The sequence below is a fragment of the Myodes glareolus genome, chromosome 9 (genome assembly GCF_982192425.1).
Source record: "Myodes glareolus chromosome 9, mMyoGla1.1, whole genome shotgun sequence".
Classification (NCBI taxonomy): domain Eukaryota; kingdom Metazoa; phylum Chordata; class Mammalia; order Rodentia; family Cricetidae; genus Myodes; species Myodes glareolus.
The window spans coordinates 64,865,268-64,889,744 of record NC_142034.1 but is presented as its reverse complement, the minus strand read 5'-3'; the positions used below and the strand labels follow the sequence as shown (position 1 = coordinate 64,889,744).

The window sequence follows — 24,477 nt, the reverse complement described above, 5'->3', positions numbered from 1 at the left end:
AACAAAAGATGACACTGAGCCAGTAATTAAGATTTCAGTCTAAAAAGCCCAGATCCAGACTGATTCATAGAACTCTACCAGGACTTCAAGAAAAGCTACAACCAATACTTTTTTCTTCTTTTCCAAAACTTTTCTTTTTATTTGTACAGGTGTTTTGCCTACATGGACGTCTGTGCACCTCATGCAAGCCCAAGGAGACCAGAAGAGGGTGTCAGAGCCCTTGGCACTGGAGTTACAGACATTTATGAGCTGTCATGTGGGTGCTGGGACCTGAACCCTGGTCTTCAGGAAGAGCAGCCAGTGTATGTAACTGAGCCATTTCTTGGGTCTCTCCAATACCACTACTACCACCATTACCAGTACTTCCTCCTCCTCCCCTTTTTTTTTCTGAGACAGGGCTTCTCTGTGTAGCTCTGGCTGTCCTGGAACTCACTTTGTAGATTAGTCTAGCCTTGAACTCAGAGATTTGCAACAATACTTCTTAAATTATTCAAGACCAGAATAATTTTTAAAAGGGAGAATTAGCCTCTCCCAGAAATAAACCCCCTGACTGGCAACCCAATACAAGGTAATCAACTCTGGGATCACACACACACAAATAATAACAATGGACCCACAGGTTGCATTTTATGTATTTGTATGTATATGTAAGAATAATAATCAGCTGGATGGTGGTGGCGCACGCCTTTAATCCCAACACTAATCTCAGCACTTGGGAGGCAGTGGCGGGCCTCTGTGAGTTCGAAGTCAGCCTGGTCTACAGAGCAAATTCCAGGACAAGCCAGGGCTACACAGAGAAGTCCTGTCTCAAAAAAAAAAAAAAAACTAATAATAATAATCATCATCATTATCATCAAAGGAAAAAAGCCATCAATTTGAAATGGGGAGGTGGGAACAGTAAGGTCTGAAGGGATGGGACATGGGAGGGACTGGAGGGAGAAAAGGGGAGAGGATAACTATATTTTAATTAAAAATATTTAAAAAAAATTTTTTTTTAAAAAAAGAGGGTACACAGCTTTTCCCCAAGTTTGACCATCTGGATTTTATATTCAGAACCCATACACAGGAAAAAATTGACTCTTATAAGTTGTCCTCTGGCCTCCATACACAAACAATGGTACCCAGGCACCCACCCACATACATACACACATACATACATACATACATACATACATACATACATGAAAGCACAAGTGCCTGCACACACACAAACACAGACGTACAAAAATTTTAAAAAAGATCAATGTTTAAGGAAGTCTTACACTAGAAACAAAAAGATGATAACCACCATTATGAAAACACATAAATGTTCACAACTCATAAGCTACACCCATTCAATACCAAATAGAAAGAGGATATCAGCATGACAAAAGACTATCAAACCAAAACGATCAATAGTAATAGAGATGAGATGGGACAAAAACAATTAGAAAGAAGCAATACTGCAGGAAGTCACATCAACAACAAAGTCCACATCAACAACAACCTCAATGTGAATGGACTAAAATCACCAGTTAAGTCTGGCAGTGGTGGCACACACCTTTAATCCCAGCACTTAGGGCAGAGGCAGGGGGATCTCTGTCAGTTCAAGGCCAGCCTGGTCTACAGAACAAGTTCCAGGACAAGCTCCAAAGCTACAGAAGAGAAACCCTGCCTTGAAAAACCAAAAAAAAAAAAAAAAAAACCAAAAAAAAAAACAAACAAGTGGGGGGTTCTCGAAATAAAGATGAAAACATCCTGTATTAAAATTCATAGGATATGCCCAAGTGGTGGAAGTGCACCAAAAACTGTCATGTGACCTCCACAAGCAAACAGTGGCATGCATGCACATGTACACGCATGTACAGACACACATACATACACACAGAGAGACATATCAATAATAATAAAATAAAATTTTAAAATAATAAAAATACAAAGAGATCTGAACAAAGATTAACAAATCTTTAGCTAGACTAACCAAGAAAAAAAGAAAGCCCAAATAAGTAAAATCAGAGCTGAAGCCATGTGTGGTGGTGCAAACCCCAGCACTCAGGAGGCAGAGGTCGTAGATCTCTGAGTTCAAGTCCAGCCTGGTCTACAGACCGAGGTCCAGGACAGAGAAACACTTTCTGGAAAAACCAAAGGGAGGGAAAAAAAAAAGGAAAGAAAATAAACTACTCTGACTGGCTGGAGAGATGGCTCAGGGTTAAGAGCACTTGAACAGCGGCCTGCCTCCCTGCACTCACACTGGGTGGTCCATAACCACCTGTAACTCCAGCTCCGGAGAATCTGATGCCCTCTTCTGGACTCTGTGGTCACTGTTCTCATGTGGCATACGCACAGACAAACACATAAATAAAAATAAAATAAATCTGCTCTTTAAAAAAGAAACTACAAGAAAAAATTACATGATTAACAAACTGGAAAATCTAAAAAGAAATGCACAAATTTTAGACATATTCTACCTATCCAGACTAAATTAAAAAAGAAACAGAAAATGTAGACATACCAATAATAAGAAATAAAATGGAAACTGTAGTTAAAAGTCTCCCATAAACATAGCAAGCTCTAGACCAGCCAAGGTTACATAGTGAGACCCTGTCTTTAAAAAAAAAAAAAAAAAAAATCAAGGGCATGATGATTTTTTTTGACTGAGTTCCACAAAGCATTTAGAGAATAAATAATCAAATTCTCAAAAATTAAGAAACATTGAAGAAGAAAGAACATTGCAAAATCCTTTTTATGAGGTCAAGGACGATCGAGACCTCACAAAGACACAACAACAAAGGAAAACTGGGCACCTGTTCCCTGATAAACAGGGCCATAAAAACTTTTAGAAAATATAGTGAAAATCAGCCTGATGCAGAACCACACACCTGCAATCCCAGGACTTGGAAAGTTGAGGTAGGAGGGTTGTGAGCATGGTATACATAGAGAGAAGTTGTCTCAAACAGTAATAAAAAAATAAAACACACAGGAAAAATAATACCAATTTTTTTAAAAAGGTGTGCAAAGTCAATAAACATACATTTAAAAATGTCCAACATCTTTAGCTACCAAGAAAACACAAATCAAGTTGAGTGTAGTAAATACACTGTAATCCAAGCACTCAGGAGGTGAAAAGTTCAAGATCATCCTCAGTTACATGGTTTGAGGTCTTCCTGGGTCATGTGAACTGCCGTCTGAAAAATGAGAAGAGGGGAAAAAACAAAATAACAAGAAGAGAGAGGGAGGGAGGGAAGAGGATGGGAGGAAGATGAGATGCAAATCAACTGTACTGAGGCTCATCTCATCCCAGTCAAAATGAGTGTCATCAAGAAAAAAGTCCATTATATGAATATATGAAAACATAATCATGAAGTTCAGTATTTTACACTGTGTATGCAATTTGCTTTTGTTGCTTTGAGACAGAGTTTCCCTGTGTAGCCCCAGCTGTCCTGGAACTTGCTCTGTAGACCAGGCTGGCCTTGAACTCACAGAGATTCACCTGCCTTTGTCTCCTGAGTGCTGGATTAAAGGTGTGCACCACCACTGCCTGGCAACAATGAATACAACTTTTAAAAAGATTAATATCCCTCAGAGCTAGAGAGATGGCTCTGTGGTTAAGAGCACTTGCTGCTCTTCCAGAGGCCCTGGGTTTGATTCCCAGTAGAATATGGCGGGTCACAACTGGCTATAACTCCAGTCCCAGGGGATCCAATGCCCTCTTCTGGCCTTCTTGAGCACTACATGTACATGATGCACATACACACAGGAAAACATTAATACACATAACCAAATAAATCTTTAAATCGATTAAAATCCAAAATATATAATGATCTTACAAACACCAAAATTGCAATTAACAAGGGTCAAAATATGAATGAATATTGTTCACAAATTATACAAATGACCAACTACGTGAAAGCTTGCCCACTGACTGTATCACTCCAGTAAGGTCGGCTATTATCGAAAGAATAAAGAGGTTCTAGAAACATCCTTCAAAAGTAAGGACATCCTTCAGGAGTAGAGCGCTTGCCTAGCACATGTGAAGCCTTAGGTTCAACCCCTAGGGTTTGTGGTGGAGGCTAAGGACGCTCAGTGCTGTAACCCTTACACGTCTGGTGGGGATGCTAACGAGGACAGTCATTCTGGAGAGCAGCACAAGTAGAAACAGGAGTATTATATGAACCAGCTATCCCATTAGTAGGTACTGTCAACAAATTTCACCAGGACAGAATTCCATTACGAGGAAAGACTATTTTGTAAAAAGCACACAAAGCAAAGGCGACAGCAGCCTGAGGGAAATGTAAAAGCACACACTAAGAACAAAGGGTGCAGTCACATCAAGGCAGTTCCTGCCCAGAGGTCCCTCTGGAGGCCACTAATGCAGAGGAGGTATGCAAATGTCCTTAGTTAGATTGGTGGCTAAATGAGAGACGCAACCACACCTGACTGTATCTGAATGCACACATGTCAAGGCATGAATGTATAGGTCAGAGGACATCTTAAAGGAGTTGGTTCTCTCCTTTCACCATGTGATTCCTGGGGGAAATCGATTCAGGTCGTCAGATTTAGCACTAAGCAAGTTTATCTGCTGAGCGGTCTCACTGGTCCGTTTCTGCTTACTTTCCCCAGCGGAGTCGGCTGAGCTGGTAAGAGAGAGAAAAGCAGGAGCCGCCGAGACTGACTGTGCTGGGGAGCAGAGGTGTAAAGTGACAGACAGAGCAGCTGAAGACAACGAGCCTTCAGGCTGTAATCACTCAAGAGGAAGCTGCCAAGAATTCCAAATGCCAGGAATGAAAGTTGTGACCCTGGCCTCTTAAGACCCAACACTCTATAGTACAAACTGCTTTTGGAGCATCCCAATATCTGAGGCCCATTCAAGACCTGTACCACACGCAGCAGGAGTCACGGATCACAACAGCTGCCATGTACGGGGCCCACCGATAAAGCTCCAAGCAACAAAAACCTTCAACTTGAGTATGTAAAGCCACAGTCTAGCATCTAATAGGGAAAGAGTTCCCTATTCCCAGAGCTTGGAATGAAAAGCCTCTGGATGTACTACATAGTACAGTCCCCTAGACCTTGGGCACTCAAGGGCTCAGGACTGCCAACACTAGGACTTCTCACCTAGTCACAATTTCTGGATCAAGCAGAAGGACTCCAAGTAGCAGACAAGGACACAGAATGACACATCTTGTTTGTTTGACTGGAAGCTCTTGGAGGACAGTAGACCATATCCTATTCAAGGTTCTGGCTCAGTGACTTCCTTGTAATGGGTGTTCGCTTTTTGGTTCAGCTGGGACACCCTGGCATGGTGGAGGCCCATCCTGCTTGGGAGTTATACTGATGGCAGCCTTCACTAAACACTGTATGAAACAAACTGAATATACTAGACTGACATGGAAGCTACTCATCAGGAATGGGAGGAGTCTACTCCTGTGTCTTGAATCCATCTTTCCTAGGACCTCTAGGGCAGTGGTTCTCAACCTATATACCAGATATTTTCACGGCAGTAGCAAAACCACAGTTAAGAAATAGCAAGGAAATAATTTTATGGTTGGGGTCACCACCATAACAAGAGGAACTGTACTAAAGGGTCGCCGCATAAGGAACATACTGAAAACCTGCTACCTGGCCTTGGCTTTAGCATCTGGTAGTCACCCTCAGACAACACATCCTATGCACAGTAGCAGGCAGACACAACAGGGAGAGGAGCAGAGGAAGAATATGCACAAAATGGAAGCACCAGGTAAAAACAAGATATGGATCTGGCTTCTCTAATAACCTGGCTTGAGTTCTTCACAAACATATCCTAGGCCTTTCCTCCATGGCAGCCGCCAGAGCAGACCCGAATTTCCCAGTGTGTGGCTATGGTCCCCCAAGTCACTGCTACACCCCAGAAACCACAGCCTGAAGCTAGGACAGTCCCTGAAGGAAGCTGCCAAACCAGCTCTTTGTCGCCACCACAGGTGGAAGAGAAGAGACCTAAAAGCCACTTTTTAGAAAAGGGTTTCGTAGACAACCCCAGGTTGCAGAGGACAACCAGGTCCTATGTGGGGCCTGACAGGCCTCCTAACAACCTGTCCTTGGCCAGACCAGGGGAACCACCACACTAAAAACAAACAAAACACCTCAAACTCTTACATCAGGAAAGCTCCATGAGAAACAGCCAGGAAGTTTACAGTCTGATGTCACTGGAAAAGTGGAGGAGATTTTCTCAGCTGCAGGAGACACTTCCTTCTCTAGAGAAGGTTGCTTTGTCTTTCTGAGGGAGGGGTTCAGCAGGCAAGTCTGCATTATGAGCCCCTCCCTAGCACGAGGGCCACACCAGTATCAGTGTCTTCTGCCTGGATACACCACACTGAGTCGTAGGCAACAGGTCCCTGAACTAGAAAGCCCATACCTGAGCCTTCCACCATAATGCCTGGAGAAACAGGGAGCAGGTGCTGATACCCTCACGCCTCAGTAGAACAGCCTATACTCCAGGACAACAAGTGGTTACAGGCTAGAGCAATGGCTCAGCTGTTTAAGAACACTAGCTGCTCTTCTAGATGACCCAGGTTTGACTCTCAGCACCCACATAGTGGCTCACAACTATTTATAACTCCTGTCCCAGGGGGGATCTGATGCCATGTTCTGTCCTCCAAAGGTACTGCATTCAAGTGGTGCACATTCATGCAGGTAAAACACCCATAACACAAAATAACAGCTTAAAAAAGTACTGGCATGCACTTCTCAGAACTAGGGGAGCTACTTCAGCCCACTCGTGGTTTCCAAGGCCAAGGTAAGGGCTAATGGCAGGGAGTCACAGAGAACACTGCTCAGCTGCTGAAGACAGCCTTGTCTCATTTCTGGCCAGAAAGGGTTTCCCATTGCTCACAGACAATGACTTATTCAATGACTGGACCCACGTAAGGAAAAAACCCAAATACAGCTTCTCCTACATTGCTATCACTTGTGCAAACACATGTGTGTGATGTCTCCTTACACACCACCCAGCAATTGGTTCTAAAGCATACACTAGCTGTGTTTCTCCAGTCCATTTTCACTGCAACCTTATCTACTTGAAGACAAGTCTTGAAGCCTAAGATGGCCTTCACTCCAGATGCCAACCTCAAGCCCAGGCTACATCTGACCCACTGTCCATGTCAGGGCTCATCATCTTCTCAGATTCATTTTCTCAAACAACTCACAGAAGTCAGAGAAACACTTACGATTACTATTGGATTATAAAGGGCATTAAAATGGATGCAGATGAAGAAACACACAGGGCCAGGTAGGAAGATTGGGTAAGGTTGCCTTGTCCTCCCTAGAACTTCCGAGTGTTCAGCTCCTAGGAAGTCTGCCTATGTGACAGTCTACCCACAGAGGCTTCATTACGTGGGTGTGACTGACTCAACTACCAGCCACTGCTGATCTGCTCAGCCTTCAGACGCTCCTCCTTCTCTGGGGTCTGGAAAGAAGACTGAAGTCCCCTCCTCTATGCTGCTGCCCCCATCTTCCAACGACTGTCCCACCCTGAAATTACCTAGGGGCTGCTAGCAGCAGAAGGCACTTCATTGCCCCGGATTTTAGGAATCATATTAGGAATTAATAGGAATAAAGATTAGGAAATAGGACAACACACTGCCACACTGCTAGACACCACAAAAAGTTTGTATCAGCAACCACCTGCTCCACAAGGTTGCTCCTGCGCAGAGCAAGAGTAGGCAGTGAAATTATCTGCGCACTCCCCAGAAAATCCCCAGGCCTAGCAGTGGGGTGGCAGAGGAAGCTCGCCGTGGTCCCGGCTGCAGCTCCTCCAGCTCTACCACAGCTTTACAACTCGGGAAAAGTTACCTCACCTTCTGGATCTCTGTTTACCCTCTGGTAAAATAACTAAAAGACCTCAGGTCAATACCAGCTCTAGGTCATTCTAAAATTCAAAGACAAAAAAAAAACCCCAAAAAACAGAGAACCAAGAGTTGAGAGGAGACAGCAAGCACTTGTCATTATGACATTACAGACAATAAGTATGAGAACTGTACCCATGTTTGACAAATTTCAAAGGAGAAACATGTGGCCAAAACTTTTCCTACCACAGATTTCCAGGATGTCTTTTCCAGAAAGCCAAAATAAATAGTTATTAAGTGGAAGGGCAGAAAGGAGAAAACTGTTCCCACCTATGCAGCAGAAGCTGCCCACGCGTGTTTAGACCCTATGACCTTGCCTAGACTGACACCACCGACAGAATCCTCAAGAAGGGGCTCCTACTCCCCTTGAAGCCAGATCCGTCACAGGGTCCTCCACCCACCCCGTCCTCCTCAGCATCACTGATCTCACTCTTCTTCGCACCAGGTCAACCAACTTGGTGTGAGGACCATGTGGTAAGTACTTCAGGACTAGAAGCCATGAATCTTAGTCACAATCACTAACCACCACGGGTGACACATTAACCAAGAGGCATGGCTATTCCAATAAGCTTCATCTACCGAATTCTGGCAACTGGGCATGGACTACAGGTTGTGGCAATCCCATTTGTAGCAAAAAAGGCAGAGCTCTCACCTTAAATGGAATAACAGATGCTTCTTCTGGAGCCATTTTGAGTGACCATGGTTCAGCAACACAGATTTAGGTCTCCCCAAATTCCATCTTTCAAAGTGAAAGCAGTTTCATGAAGCTTTATAGTTTTACAGAACGACAGCCATAAATGAAGCAAGTATAAAACTCTTTGGTGGGTTTATCCGAGGGGCAGTTACAGCAAGGTGGAGAAAGCTTTTCTATGGGCCTCAGATGCTATCTGTTGACAGGCTTAGCTGGTAGACGATAGAAGCTAGTGGTCTGCTAAGTTACTAGATGCCAAAGGTTTTTAACCTATTACTCATGGGATACTACTGATACAAGGTGGACAAAGTGGACAAGGAATTCAGGTGGCTAAAGTGGGCCCGAGATAAGCTAATCAGCTCCTGGCAGCTTTCCAACCTCTCCACATCACCCTAGTTTTAATCAGACACGACTTCTCTCCAGGAATTCCCCTTGACAATGCCATCAGTTCACAAGTCTATTAAAAATCTCCTGGTTAAGCTGAGCGGTGATGGTATACATCTTTAGGGAGGCAGAGGCAGGCAGATCTCTGAGTTCAAATCCAGCCTGGTCTACGGAGTGAGTTCCAGGATGACCAAGACTACACAGAGAAACCCTGTCTTGAAAAACCAAAAACAATAAAAACCTCCAAGTTAAAACACACACCACCTCCCTCTCTCAGATGCCATCATGCCCTCCAGCTCCTGCCGCCCGTATGAGACACAAAGGGTAAGAGGACCACGACAAGGCTGCCTTCACCCAACCACATCATCAACCCCATGACCTCTCAAGGCTTCAGTTCAGGCTTCTGGTTGCTGCTGAGCATTTTTATGACACATCTAACAGGCATCTCCAACCAGCCCAGCTGGATGTTTGGTCATCTGCTGGGTACCTCATACTGTACTAGGTTCTGGCTATGTGGTTTGTCTTTTAACAGAAGCTGTGTTGGAACCAAGAGTCTTTCTGGATCCATGTCTTCCTCATCCTCCTAAATACGTAGCAAATCCTAATGTAACAGACTGGCAAAAAACAAAAACAAAAAAAAAAAGAACATATTTTAAAGAGACATTTGTGTCTCTCAATCTGACTATCAGAGTATTGAAACAATGGACCCCAAAGAGATGGGAATCTCCCCAGGAATCTCAAGCTGGGAAAAGAAAAAGGCACTAGCCAGAGGGAACTTGTCTTCCAGAAAGAGGGTTCACGTGATTTTAACAACTTGTTAGACCACCTTACAAGGAGTCTGAAGTCCAGTCAAGGATGGGTTAATGGTGGGGCCACACCTGTGTTGCTTAGATAGGCAAATCTTCAGCCTTCTATTTAATCTCACTCCAGAACTTAGGGGTTCACTAGATCATTTGTCCCAATGTGGCCACATTGAATAAATTTTCTTTCTGTACTTTCCACTTTTAATCTGACTCTATTCAGACCTGGCTCGGGATACAGACTGTGATTCCATCTGTCAGCACTGCCAGCTCTCCACAGTGATATCCTCTCTCGTGGAGTGTCATCCTCTATTGACACAGCCCCCTATCTTTAGCCTTCTCACTTCCTCCTGCCCCTTCGGTCTATTCGTCACCGACCAGTCAGGAAACAGAATGAGAAAACGGTGGGCTTCCGTCGAAAACTCTTCTGAATACTGGGTCCCGAAGGGTAAAGCACCTGTTAGGCATATGGGGGGCTCTGAGTTCTGGGAAGAGTGAGGGAGAGCACTGCAAAACAAATCACAGAAAACACACCCTCGCAAGTTCAGCTCCAACCGTCAAATGGGGCTCTGTGCTTCATTTTGCTGTCCCTTCCTCTCCACCCCGACTCTGAATTGCTCTTCCATCTTAAAGCTTCTGCTTACATGGCACCTTTACCCTTCCTCATGCCCACCACAACCACGGCACTCCCATACCTGAGAGATTTCCCAAGGTAACTCGCTCTGTGCACTGAAGGTGACCTTCACAGAAGCCTTGTACACTCCGTGGGCACCTGATCACATACTGAGTGGGCCTCCAGAGATGCTCTGTTCCTGAATTCTTTGTTTGGTGTAACTTGCCTCCACCAGTACAGGTAGAGTAGGAGTCCTGTGTGGACCCTGAATGTAAGAGGCACAATCACCATGGGAAGTCATGGCAGGCAACCCCTGGGTGTCAAGCTAATTCGCATAAGTGACGTCCTTGGGGGCTAGGCCCACGTCACTTGACTGTTGACTCCTAACACACTGGGATGGGCACAATGGGTCTCTTTCAGCATTTCCATCACACATGTGCCCTTGAGTAGAACTCAATAGCGAGTAAACAGCCTATTTTTAGTTAATTTCCAAAGTAACGGAACACGCAACGTTCTGCACACCTTTCACTCCGGGGCCGAGAGGGAGAACAGTGGGGCAGTGTGTCCAAGCGGGGGCGGCAAGACTGGCTTTTTCCATTACCTGCCCTCCTGCTCCCCTCCTGCTCCGCGGCAGACCCTCTTTCCACTCCCTCACACGTTCCTATCTCCACCCCAGGAGGCTCAGCCATGCTTCTGAGGATATTTCAAACGCCAGGGCCTAGCTGCAGGGCATGCTGTAGACATCCAGAGAGAAATGAGACCATCCACTGTTTCCACCTCATCTCCTCAGGGGTGCCAACTCCAGTCCTTTCCTGTTTTCCTCTGGGGTGGCTCTGCCCAGGATGCGTAGTTTCCATAGGTCTGTGTGGGCAGAGGATGTGCATCACCAGCAGTTCCCAGCTGGGGGTAGGGAGGCAACTTCATGGACACACACCTGTGTTCCAGGCCCCTCTCCAGGCTTCACATATTTGACGGTGTTACTGACACCCGGAGGCCACCACTGAAGACCAGAATTACAACACTAACTAAATAGGGGTCAAGAGCCCATGTCCCAGTCCCTGTGTTAGGGGCTGTGCTGCCCCAGAACTCTTGACAGCACATACACCTGCGGCCCTGATCTCTTTCTCGGGACACTGGTCTCAGATACACAGGAAAAGAAGCAATTTCTACTTGAGTTTTTCATACTTTTATGGAAAAACAAACCACTTATTTTACCTTTAGTCTCACGTCATAGCCCTGAATTCTGGGACCCTAAAACTGTCAGCAGTGGACACCAGAAGAAGGTCCTTTAATTCAGTTCAGCTATGACAATGTCTGCCTCAAGATGGCATCAGATCCCAAGGGAGGGGCTCAATCTCCCAAGAAGTCCCTACTTTAGTGCAGATGCAAACTCAGACTGTGTTATCCCTTTCTGATGACCAGCACCTACCTATAAAGAGGGTCCAGAGACCCCTCCTTGAGGTGGCCTTCCCCCAGAAACTCATTACTCAAAGAAACACTAACTTACATTTACTGTTTTATTATAAAGGGTATTACACAGGCTATAAAAAGATGCAAGAGGTCAAAGTATGAGAAGACCCTGCCCATGCGCTCCCTAGGCACACTCTCTAAGATCCTCTGAATGAGTCTTCTAAGGATTTTCTGGATTTACAATTACAGGGGCATGACTGACTAAACACTGGTCATTGATAACCTATTCAGCCTTCAGCCCTAGGGGCCGAGGGCTGGGTTGAAAGTCCCCACACTCTGGTTCTGCTCATGTTTCAGTTACCAGCTCCACCAGGAATCTATCCTAGCGGATGTCGGATGGTGTTGGGCAACTGACGTGCAAAATGGCATTTATCAGCTCAAATAATCCAAGACTTTTAAGAACTTTATACCAAGAAGTTGATTAAAGATCTAAAAAGATGTTTCCAAATATGACATACTGCCAAAGTAGGAAAAGAAGGAAAACTCCGGGAGAGAGAGGAGGGAACAGGAATCAAATGTATACATTCACGTATGCCTGGAAAAAACGGGCTTTATACCAGAAGATTTAATGATTGCACATAGATGGAATTTTTGGATGACTTGGGGTTTTATTGTTGTTGTTATTATATTCTGGCTTTTTTTTTCTTTTTGAGGCAAGCCTTGATTTGTGGTTCATACTGTCCTAAGAACCCTTGATCATTTTACCTCAGCATGCCCAATGCCGGGATTAAGGCGTGCAGCACGAGTCTTGGCGTGGATATGTGTTTCTCTCCACTTGAATTTCTCTATGCGCTGTCATCTCTTACCATGGCCTAGCTGCAATAGAGTACTACACTTTGACCACAAGAGACACAGTGAAGTCCACAACGGGCGAATTATATCAAACAATCCTCTGCCTCCTGTTTCAACTCTTGTCCGACCTAATCCACATACCTCTCTACCTGAACCTCAGAATCTCCCAAAAGTCACTTTCCTCCCTTTTAATTTGACCCGTTCTACTTCTAGGTAAACATCACAGTCCTTGGAAAGATTCCTTAACCTATCCTGGAGTCTCAGGAACCTCACCACGCCCCGCGGATCCTCACCCTCCGCTCGCACCCCACCATCTCTTCAGGACTCCGTCATCCCTTACGGTTTGGGACTCATGTCCATCTCCTGTCTCAGTGGTGGGCTCGAGTACTGCCTAGCTGCGCGTTAGCAGTACCGCTCACCTGAGACAAGAGGAGTGCGCAGGAGACGCAGTGGCAAGCGCCACTGGACCACCAAAGACAAACGCCAGCCGCTGGGAAGCAGGTCCGCCACCGGGAGAGCGCTCGTGCGCCTGCGCGGGAGGGCGGGCCCGCGTGGGGCGCACGCGCACATCCTGGGAGCGCCAAGGCTTGAGTTCCTGCTGGAATGATGCTCCTCTGGTATCTAGTTCCGGGTTCATTCACTGTGGTTTGTGCTCCAAACAGGTCTTGGTTTTCTTGGCCTCTATTCCCCATTTACAGTGTAGTGAGAAGCAGGGCTGGGCCTCCGGGGTCAGGTTCCCCGGTGGATGGATCGAGAGACTCGCACCTTTGCCGAGCGGCACTACCGGGACCTCGGGGGCCGAGTCCCTGGCTGCGGCGGGCCCGCACCCAGCAGTGTGACCTTCATTCAGTCGCCGGACGCCTTCTCCTACGCCGACTTCGTGAAGGGCTTCCTGCTGCCTAACCTGCCCTGCGTGTTTTCCAGCGCCTTCACCGAGAGCTGGGGCAGCCGGCGACGCTGGGTGACGTCGGCGGGGAAGCCTGACTTCGATTATCTGCTGCAGAAGTATGGTAGGACGCAGGCGGCCTGACCTGGGGAAGTCGGAGCAGATGGGAGGAGTAGACTCCGGGATGGGAGGGTGGCCAGGACAGGACAGACGAGTGGGATCTGGATAATTCGCCCAGAGAGTGGCAGGAGCCCAAGGGGATGAACTACACGGACTCTGCCACTTCTCTGCCGACCCTCTCGCTGCAGGAGACGTGGTTGTACCGGTTGCCAACTGTGGAGTGCGGGAATACAACTCAAATCCCAAGGAGCACATGCCCTTCCGTGACTATATCAGTTACTGGAAGGAGTACATCCAAGGAGGCTGCTCCTCCCCGAGGGGCTGCCTCTATCTCAAGGACTGGCACCTGTGCAGGTAATGGGGCAGTCTGGCTGGCGGATGACTACAGCCCTTTCCCTAAACGGCGACTGCAGGCCTCCTTGGTAGAGCATTCCTTCTGCACTCGGAGGGGTTACCTCTCCAGCAGAGGTCTAGTCTGTCTCAAAGCTGGTGGGAGGGAGCTTCCTGGGAAAGGTCACCAACCAGCCCACGCGGACTGTCATGAGGAAAGTAAGTGTTGTGTGGACTTTGAATGGGTCCAGGTGGCCTCTTCTGTATAATGTCTGAGCAGGTTCCTCTCAGATCCTCTGGGGCTGTCCTCTCCATGACCCTGCTGAGGAAAGGCTTAAGTTCCTTCCATTGTTGTTCAAGGGATTCTTGCCATTGCCTGGCCCATTCTAGGTTCTCAAAAGGAGCAAGCGACCTTTCTACAACCGCTCTTGCCCCACTCTGAGAATCCCTTAAAGAGGCACTCAACACCTGATTAGCCTCCGCTTCTCTCACACATCAGCTCGTGACAGTTTTACTTAAGAGATTTTGACTTCGTGATGGTGCAGGAGTGCAGAGCATTTAGTGAACTACTTCGAGATTTGAACTTTGCTGTTTTCCCAGGCTGGCCACTTCCATTTTCTCTCTTTGTTGGACAGCATCAAGAAGCGATACCCCCACCCAGCCCATGGGTCTGCTGAAATGATCACGCCTCTAGAGTAGGCTCTGTTGCTGTGATATGCTACAGTGGCCGTGCATTTAGGCACACTGCTGCCCTTTTATTTTTGGAATTGCTAATACTAAGGTCTTGAGCATCTAAACACATGCTGTTAGTACATTTTTAAATTTATGGTGTTTCCAACTTGGACATGTCAGTACATAAGACCATTGTCAGTGTTTTGGCTGTACCTAAGACCTCCAGCCAACGTGATGCTCACTTTGAGAACAGCACCACTCCCTCTGTGGTGGCCCCGGGACCACGTGTTTTCCTTGCCGGCTGTGCCTTTCACAATCAGTCCCTCCATGGTGGCCCTGGGACCACGTACTTTCTCTGCCCGGTGTGCCTTTCACAAGCACAGACGGTTGTGCTCAGAACCCCAGCAGAAGGCACACTGAACAGTTGAATTCCTGTATCACTTGTGTGCAGAATAAGGCTCAAGACTGTAGAGTGGGATGGAATTCAGGCCCCTGCAATTTCCACAACTGACGAGATGCAAAAGAAACACCAGCCTCTGGCTACCCTGTCATTCTACTTCTTGTTTGGGCAAAAAGCTGGCCTATGCAGGAGCTGGGTAAAGTATGACCAGACACTGGTCCTAGATATGTATAATGTTTGAGCAGGTACAGATGGACTCACAGGCCTAATACTGTCGTGTGTCGAAGTTTGAGATTTTAGGTAAACATTTCAATTGGGTTGTTTTGTTTTTTTGTGTGGAGGTAATGAATATTTCCCAAATATTATACTGGCATATTTATGCTAGAAAATTGGTTGTTGTATTTAAATTCAATGTTTGCCTGTACTTTTGTCTGGAAGACCCTGAAACCATAAGGGCAGAAAAAGGCAGAGTTGCATAATCAGGAGGCCACAGGGGAAGCAATGCCTGAGCAGAGTTTAACAGTTTGCTGAGTGCTCAAAAGCAGGTGATCCTGATGTTTGGACCTACAGATAATTTGTTATGGGGCTCTGCCTAACTCTGTCTCTTATTAGGAGTTATAGGAACATGAATATAGATGCTTCTTCCAGCATGATGTTGATGGAATTGTGCCTTCTCTGAGACTGATGTTAATATGATCCAGTGTTTGGGGACTCAGTGGTGGGTTTTGAGGCTCTCACATCTGGGGCTGTAGCCTGGATTTGCCAGGTAGTGTTAAGCTCTCTAGTATTGGTGAAGAAAAGGAGGAGGAACTGGGATTATGCTCAACATTTGTGCAAAGCCCCAGTGACCACAGCCGCAGGACTCCCAAAGTCATTTTATCTTCAGCATTCTGAACTGAGCAACTTGAGGTTCAGCTCAGGCCCTCAGAATCTGCTGCAGTCAAAAAGTCCACTAGGACTGGGTGATCTTGGGTGGCCCTATTTGATGCGGGTGGGCCTGCTGGGATAGGACACAGAGTAGATTAGTGCTATAACACCCCTGTTCTTTCCTCAGAGACTCCTTGGTAGATGACTGGGAAGATATATTCACCCTGCCTGTTTACTTCTCATCAGACTGGCTGAATGAGTTCTGGGATGTTCTCAATGTGGATGACTACCGCTTTGTCTATGCGGGGCCCAGGGGCACCTGGTAAAGATGAGGTGGGAGGTGTGACCATCTGGGGCATCTGCCTAGAGGCCTATCAAAAAAGCCAGGGTCCACACAGGACTCCACAAGACACAAACCAGAAGCCCTTGCTGTAGGTCTCCCTTCCATGCGGACATCTTCCGCTCCTTCAGCTGGTCAGTGAACATCTGTGGGAGGAAGAAATGGTTGTTCTTCCCGCCAGGACAGGAGGAGGCCCTTCGTGACTGCCATGGTAACCTGCCCTATGATGTGACTGCCCCTGAACTCCTGGACACTCGCCTGTATCCCAGGATCCAGCACAGCAGTCTACCCCTTGAAGTCACACAGGAGGCTGGTGAGATGATATTTGTGCCCAGTGGATGGCACCATCAAGTATACAACCTGGTAAGACAGTGCACATGACCCTGCTTCTGCCAGGCTCCCTCCCTCTACACCTCCAACTGCCTCTGTAGAAAGAAAGCAGCACTAGTCCCCTGCAAAGGCTGGACACAGGGCAGGAAAGCCACAGTGAGACCACGGAGAGCTCATCCGCTTGCCCTGTTCTAACTTGGACCCTCCAGCTCTCATCCAGATGTCTTAGCCCCATCATGAAATGGGGTCAGCCATTTCCTGGCTTCTGAGGCTGGGTGTCTCCTTTCTACCTTTGCCCACCGTTGTTTCATTTCTGGTGCTGTGACAAAGTACTCTGACACAAGCAACTCAGGGGAGAGAGGGTTTATCCCACGTTCATGGCTATGGGGAAGCCAAGGCAGGAATTTGACAACTAGTCACATCACAGCCAGTCAAGAACAAAGAGGTGAATGCATATATGTTTATTTTCTTATTTGTGCTCGGCTCAGTTTTCTACTCTTCCACAGTTCAAGACCCTCTGCTTAGGGATTGGTGGTGCTACCAACCGTGAGCTGGGTCCTCCCACATCAGTGAAGACAAGCTCCCCACAGACACACCCACAGGCCAATCCAATGTAGACAATTCCTCACTGAGACTATCTTTTCAGATAAGTCTAGATTGTGTCAGGGTTTGACAAACTATCACACCCACCAAAAGCACCAAGCCTGGTGGATGTGGAATGGTATTTGATTTGCTCACCAAAGGTGATGCCTGCTGTTGCCTCATGGAGCTTTTCCTCTGCCTTCCAGGACGACACCATCTCTATCAACCACAACTGGGTCAATGGCTGCAACCTGGCTAACATGTGGCGCTTCCTGCAGCAAGAACTCCGGGCAGTACAGCAGGAGGTCAGAGAGTGGAAGGACTCCATGCCTGACTGGCACCACCACTGCCAGGTGGGAAGCAACCAGCCCAGGTTGAGCCAGCTTTGAGTCTAGTACGGATGCCAGGACCAGGCTTCATGACTCAGACCCTACTGGCCACTCTCCTGGCTCTGTCCCTTTGTCTCTGGGTCCCATCTTAACCCTGACACCTGGGTGTGTGGGAGGGATCTTTGCACACCAGAGCAGTCTGAGTCTGGATGTGACACCAGGCCTTACTTTCCTTTTTCTCTTGGCCCAGGTCATCATGAAGGCCTGCACGGGGATCAATTTTGAAGAATTTTACCATTTTCTCAAGGTCATTGCTGAAAAGAGGCTTCTTGTCCTGAGGCAAGGACTGAAGGGGGATACAGGGGCCAGCACAGGCCTCGGGCTGGGCCTGCAGCAGGCTGCATTTGATGTTGGCCGCCTTGCAGATGTGCTGGCCTCTGTGGTTGCACATCTCGACTTTCAGAGAGTGGACACCAGTGCATTCTCACCACAACCAGAGGAGCTGCTTCAGCAGCTGGAGGACAGCGTGGCTGCTGCCGAGGCCCTGTAATACTCCATAGATCATGATGCAAGAAGAGTTCTGGAGGCAGCCTCTTGCCCTGGGGCCCTCCTGAAGTACAGGCTTCCCTTCTTTGAGGCTTAGGATGTGCCCCAAGGCTGTGCAGGTGCAGTTCTGCAGGGTGAGCAGACATAGCCTTGCTCATCGAGGGCTGTTTCCCGGCATCTAGGCCCTGAATCTTGAGGAAAGTCCAGCCATAAGAGCGTTTAACTCACAGGGCTAGACGGATGTTCACCCATTTGGCCGATCGCCTGCCAAGAGCTTGAATTGAGCAGCGATCATGAAGCCAGGTTTCCTTGGAGCCTTCTCGCCTCCCCTGGAGATCCTAGAGCTCTGGGGAAGGCCTCCTGGGGATGTTTTTGGAAGAGCCACTTGAGGCTTAGAGCACCGACTTCAAGGCGTATCTAATGGTGCCCTGCAGAGTGGCACTAATGCTAATTTACCCTGTGAGCTGCAGGTTCTACAGAACTAGGTACGTGTAAGAACTGGATAGGGGCAGGGGCACCTGTATCTCTGCCCTGCCTGCCCCACGAACTACTGGGGAGCTGCGGAAGCTCTGGCTAGGAGGATATCTCTTGGTGTTAGAATCAATGGGAAGAAAAGTTATTTATTTATTAATACCCTCAAGCTCTTTGCCAGCTAAATAATAACACCTCCTGTTTTAGAGCTTTTACCAGTGGCATTGTCCAGGGAGTCCTCAAAACATGACCAAGCACATAGGCTTGCCCAGGCTCTACCTTTGAGCTCCTGGCCAGGGGTATAGTACCTGGGACCCTGGGTCCTTTCCTATGTGGAGACATAAGTGGCCCAGCAACTTAATGGGGCATACTCCAGATTTGCAAAATTAAGAAAAGTAAACACCCTGGGCCATGTGTGACAGACACTAGCTACTATTTTCTCCCATTACCATCATAACTAAAAATGATAGTAAGTCCCCAGTCAGATTAACAAGCCAGGAGGAGGCACATGTTACACAGCTCAGCAGGTAAAGGTGCTTGCTGTGCAAGTCTGTTGACCTGCATTGGAAGCCTGGAATCCATGCGAAGGTGGAAGGAAGTGTTGGGGGAGAAGGAGCCCCTTCATCTACCTCACAGACTGCCAAAACCCTTGTTTACACCAAGGCTGCCACACTTTGATGCTTGTGTAAGGCCCTGTGCTCAGTTGCTGTCTGTCCAGCCTTGGAATGTTACCGCTCTTGTTGCTGACTCTTACAGCCAAAACTTAGTTTTAGGTGACATATAATCTCCTGATTTTGCCTTTGCAACTTCCTGTTTCCCCAACCACCCTGGGTACAGCCTTAGTTTGCTGACACTTGTTCCCACTGTGACACTGCTACTTACAAGATGTAACGTCCTTTGGAAGATCATTTTCATTGACAGCTAAATATCCTCCACCTAGTTACCCAACACTTGTAATGAGACATCCTAATCCCAAGAAGGGCTTCCCTTCTGCAACACTATGCTCCTGGATCCAGCCCCAACTATTGATCAAGGTGTTCAACTTCTATTTGCAGAAATGGAGACAAGCCCCCATTCCTCGGGTCAGAATCTGACTAAGGGTGATGAGTGGGATCCATAGATGTGCTAAACAGTTGAGGTGGAATTAGAAAAATAAGCAAAATGCAAGCAAGAACACTAATGATTTAATATGAGGGAGAGAGCTGTAACCCCCACCCATCTGGCTTCTGTTTCCTGTAGTCAACATTATCTGTGGTCCAGAAATACTAATTAAATGAAAACAAATATTTTGACCACATTCATACAACCTATAGTGTATTATTATAGTTCTATTGTGACTCTTATTGTCCTTTATAAATTGTGATAGGAGCCAGGTGGTGGCGGCGCATGCCTTTAATAATCCCAGCACTCGAGGCAGAGGCAGGCAGACCTCTGTGAGTTTGAGGCCAGCTTCGTTTACAAAGCGAGTTCCAGGACAGCCAGAGCTGTTACAGAGAGAAACCTTCTCTTGGAAAAAAAAATGAAAAGTTTTAATTCTAGATTGAGTTTCTACTAATTTCATCCAGTCCTAGCTGAAATGAATATCTAAGAATTAACTCCTAAACTCATTTTCGACTAAAGGAAAAGGGGTTAGGTGGAGTGGGCTCTAAATAAAAGCTTAGACCTTGATTTCCCTTGCAAAGTTTTGTCCAGAGTTTACCCATGATTAAATCAACCTATGAACAGGTTACCTTAACCTGTTTGTTCCATTTTGTCATAAATATAATTTAGGTTTGTATGCCAAAGTACTTTATAGTACTGTATTGCTCTGTGTACTGCTTCATTTTGTCAACTTATTACAAACTATACATATCTCAGAATAAAGAATCATAATTAAGAAAATGCTTCCCTAAGATTGGCACATGGGCAAATCAGTGGAACATTTTCTTGATTAATGATTGAGGTGGGAGAACCAATCCACTGGGGAAGGTACCACCCTGGGCAGGTAGGACTGCAGTGTGTAAGAAACCAAACTAAACAAGCTAAGAAGAGCAAGCCAGTGAGCAGTACTCTGTGGCTTCTGTTTCAGTTCCTGCCTCCAGGTTCCTGTCCTGTTTGAGTTCCTGTTACCTGGAAATGTAAAATGATATGAACACATTCTTACCTGTGGTGGTTTGAATGAAAATGGGTGGTCCTTATAGACTCGTGTATTTGAATGCATGGTCTCTAGTGGGTGGAACTGTTCAGCAAGGATTAAGAAGTATGGCTTTATTGGAGGTGTAACTGGGAGTGGACTTTGAGGGTTCAAAAGTCCATCCTATTCTCAGCTTTCTCTGCCTCTTACTTTTGGGAAAAGATACAAGCTCCAGCTCCATGTCTGCCTGCCACCACGCTCCCCACTATAATGCTAATGGACTCTGGAATTGTAAGTTCCAACAAATGTTTTCTTTCAGAAGTCGCCCTGGTCATGGCATTTTGTCACATCAATAGAAAAATAACTGAGATACTCCCCAAGTTACTTTTGGTCAGCATTTCATCACAATACTGAAACCTAATTTTCATCACAATAGAAACCTAAGATACTCTATTATAGTTCTTAGATAAAAGCAGATTTCATAGACATTAGCTTTCTTTTGGCACCAAAGCCATGCATCTTCCTGCTAACATGATTCAATTTTGGTGTCTTCATCGCAGTGGCCTGACTTTAATTCCCAATCAGAGAACCACGACAAGTTTTAGTCAGCCATTTGAGAAGCTTCAGCTTACTACTGTATAATCTTTTTTTATGTCTCATCAAGAATGCCTTTAACTGCTAGGTGGTGGTGGTGCACACTTTTAACCACAGCACTCAGGGTACAGAAGCAGGTGGGTCTCTTGAGTTTGAGGCCAGCCTGGTCTACAATGTGAATTCTAGGAACCCTTTCCTTTTCTTCTAATAGCTTAAGATAAAATGAAATGTCTATTAATGGAGAATAAAGGTGGACTCTGACACTCTATCATCAACAACATGTAGAAACTATTTACTTTCCCAGAGCACCAAAACCATACAGATGTCAGTGTTGCATGTCTTCTTCAATTGCTTCTCCCTTACTTTTTCAGACAGGGTATCTCACTGAACTTGCAGTTTACAGAGTCAGCTAGTAGTTAGCTACAAGCTCTAGGGATCTGCCTTTCTCTTCCCCACTGGCACTGGAGTACAGACCTGCATTGCCATGTTCAGTTTTTTTGTTTTGTTTTGTTTTGTTTTTTTAATGAGGGCTGGGGATCTGAACTTGGGTCCTCATGCCTGCATACCAAGCACTTCGCCAATGAACTATTTTCCCAGCCCCAAGAAAGCATCTGGGCAAGGGATGTAAAGCACCTCAGTTGGTAGTGTTGCCTAGTATACTTAAAGTCCTGGGTTTGATTCATAGTATTGAATAGATGAAGCATGATGGTACACCTCTATAACCCCAGAAGTTTAAGGCCCATCTGGGCTACCTGAGACCCTATCTCAAAGGAAAAAAAAAAGAGAGACAAAAAAAAAAATGACCTAGCATGGTGACTCATGCCTACAGGAAGATCTCTGTGAGTTCCATGCCAGCCTAGTCTACATAGTGAATTCCAGGATAGCCAGGGCTATTCAGAGAGACCATGTCTTAAAAAACAAACCCAACTGTTTGCTGCCTGTGAGAAACATACCCAGTGGGCAGATTCAGACAGGAGTACGAATGATGGAGGGAAAGAATGGAACAATAGAATGTGTCCATCATCAGGTCTGGTGCCTTCTCACTAAGGAGAATAGGAGATTTCGCTTTTTTCTCCTGCTTCTCAGTGCTGGAGTTCATGAGGCATGACAGGTGAGCGTGAGTCACTTTCCATCAGATCCACAGGACAACGTGTTGTATGGGGCCAGGTTCAGCCTTGTCAGCTGAGGCATGCAAGCTCAGACAATAAATGACCTCGTGAGGCCGAAATTCTACAAGTGCAATGGGGGAGAATATGGGAGCTGCCTTCCAGTCACGTTGACTCACCCACAGACCACACCCAGCTGCTTCCTCACACCAGGCAGGATCTGCCAGTGCATGTGTGGGAAATTCCTAAGAAGTGGCTGCATTTCTACCAAACCTCTGAGGAACTGAGACTGGAAAAAACAACCAAACAATCTTAAGAGGAAGCAGACACTGAGTGATTCTCTACACCCTGCCATACCAGTGTTCTGTTCCAGCTCCTACTCATCTATACAAAGGTTGTCTAACTTTTCCTCCCAGAGTCCAACCACAGCTCCCAAGTAGAAGTCTCTGCTTTCCCATCGTATAGGCTCAACTTTGCAAATCTGTGTCCTGGTTGCAGCCAGATTTATATACCCAAACTGATTCTTAGGGTGGTCTCTTGCTTAGCTGGTGAGGAGGAAAGGCAATTGAGACAGGGGGAAATAAATATGCAGATGTCTGTGATCCCCATATCTATCAGGTTTGATAGTAAAGCTGTGGCAGAAGAATAGAGCTTGAGCATATGAAGTACGTTATACAAATTAGTAAATGTAAGAAAAGTAAGAAAAACAACCTCCCAACTGAAGCTCAAGCATACTTACAAGAGCACACTGCATAAATAATATAGGAAGATCCCAATGTGCTGCATAGCGGGAACATTCAGCCTCTGACCTTTCCCCAGCTATGGCCCACCTCCCTTCTGGAAAGTACTCTTCCTTATAAACTTTATTTGTTGTACAGTTCCTTGTAGGGTGCCCTCTAGATCCCAATCTTTGCCTACAACTGAGCACAGCCTATGTGTTTTCTTCATCTTTGCTTGATGTCAGCAGGGGCCACGAGTATCCTGACAGTCTGGACCACAGCAGTTCATAAAGAGTTGTATAATTATGTAGTGAACACAGGCATCCAAAGATGTGTGGATTCTCAGACTTCAAAGGCGGGACTAATAATAGATGTTTTGGTGGCAACTATCATGCTACAGGATACTGAAAACTATCCTGAGTCTTCCCCAAGGACAAACACAGATGATGTCATGAGCTGACGCTTTACAGTCATGCGAAGACCTTCCATGGGACCCACGATAAATACAGGAGATGTATGGGATTGTGGCACCACTGGCCAAAGTTTTGATGTCGCAGGATGCCATGGAACCTACACCAGGTCTGCGAGATAAGACTGTACTGTGTGACATGGTAATCCCAGAATCTAGGTTTTGAAACACAAAGGGTACCTTCCTTAGGTGTAAGATGAAGTAGGTACCAGGGCATGTAGCACTTTAACCACTTTTTGTGGGTGTGAGACCTAGATGAGGCCCTCTGAAAGCCTCATGGTATAAGCCCAAGTAGTGCCAGGACTTTTTTCAGAATCTCAAGTCTGTTTGCTCTGAAAATCTTCTCTAAGAAATATGGGACGTGTAAAGGAAACATTTGAATTTATGATTCTGGTGTCCAATCTCTTGCAGGAGTAAAATGAGAGACCTTCTTACATCCTTTGAGTAAAGATGGTGCTAGGCCTTAAAACTTTAGTATGTGCAATGCTACAGGAGGTGGATAGGGATGTCTATAGATCATATATTGGTAGTTTTGTGGGGACCTGATCTAAAGCTTTGATAGCCATATTCCCAGAGCTGCAGAATAGGGCCTTCTGTAATCTGCAGGAACAAGAATGGGTGACACTGAAGTTTGTGTGTGTATGTGTGTGTGTGTGTGTGTGTGTGTGTGTGTGTGTGTATGCATATATATATGCAGAGAGAGAGAGAGAGAGAGATTGTTTTTATATACCTGGCTGTCATGGAACTCCATATGTAAACCAGGCAGCAGGCTGGCCTCAAACTCACTCCCATCTCTGCCTCTCCAGTTTTGGGATTAAAGGCGGGTACCACAGCACCCAGTTGATGCTGAGGATTTGATATCAGATGCAGTCCCAAGGCCATGGGTTGGTAAGGAAACCATCCCTGGTTTCTACCTGGTGAAAACAGCTGGTGCTGAATATTGGGGGTCCTGGTAACCATGTTCCGGGAGCAAGAAGTAGCTGGGGGTGGGGAG

At 46.4% G+C, this 24,477-nt stretch overlaps 2 protein-coding genes across 7 annotated transcripts in view; one reads left to right on the top strand and one right to left on the bottom strand.

Annotated features, from left to right (window-relative positions):
• The window catches only part of Snap47 (synaptosome associated protein 47), a 45,899-nt gene extending 32,653 nt beyond the window's left edge, over positions 1–13,246 (bottom strand). For 2 of the 6 annotated variants that reach the window (XM_085694996.1, XM_048440059.2), the window contains exon 1: positions 13,029–13,157. Coding sequence is in view for 1 of the 6 variants with exons in the window: in XM_085694999.1 (XP_085551125.1) it covers positions 13,029–13,246 (218 nt within the window). In the remaining 5 variants the exon portion in view is untranslated. Of the gene's footprint in view, positions 1–8,511; positions 8,533–12,902; positions 12,926–13,028 lie in introns of those variants that run through there. The other 4 variants (XM_085694999.1, XM_085694997.1, XM_085694998.2 and 1 more) reach the window with 4 other exon arrangements.
• Positions 13,247–13,354: 108 nt separating this feature from the next.
• Jmjd4 (jumonji domain containing 4) lies at positions 13,355–20,363 on the top strand. Its single transcript, XM_048440058.3, has 6 exons — positions 13,355–13,619; positions 13,804–13,969; positions 16,072–16,206; positions 16,320–16,587; positions 17,343–17,489; positions 17,716–20,363. The coding sequence occupies exons 1-6, from the start codon at positions 13,355–13,357 to the stop codon at positions 18,013–18,015; spliced, it is 1,281 nt and encodes a 426-aa protein (XP_048296015.2). The 3' UTR covers positions 18,016–20,363.
• Positions 20,364–24,477: the final 4,114 nt, after the last annotated feature.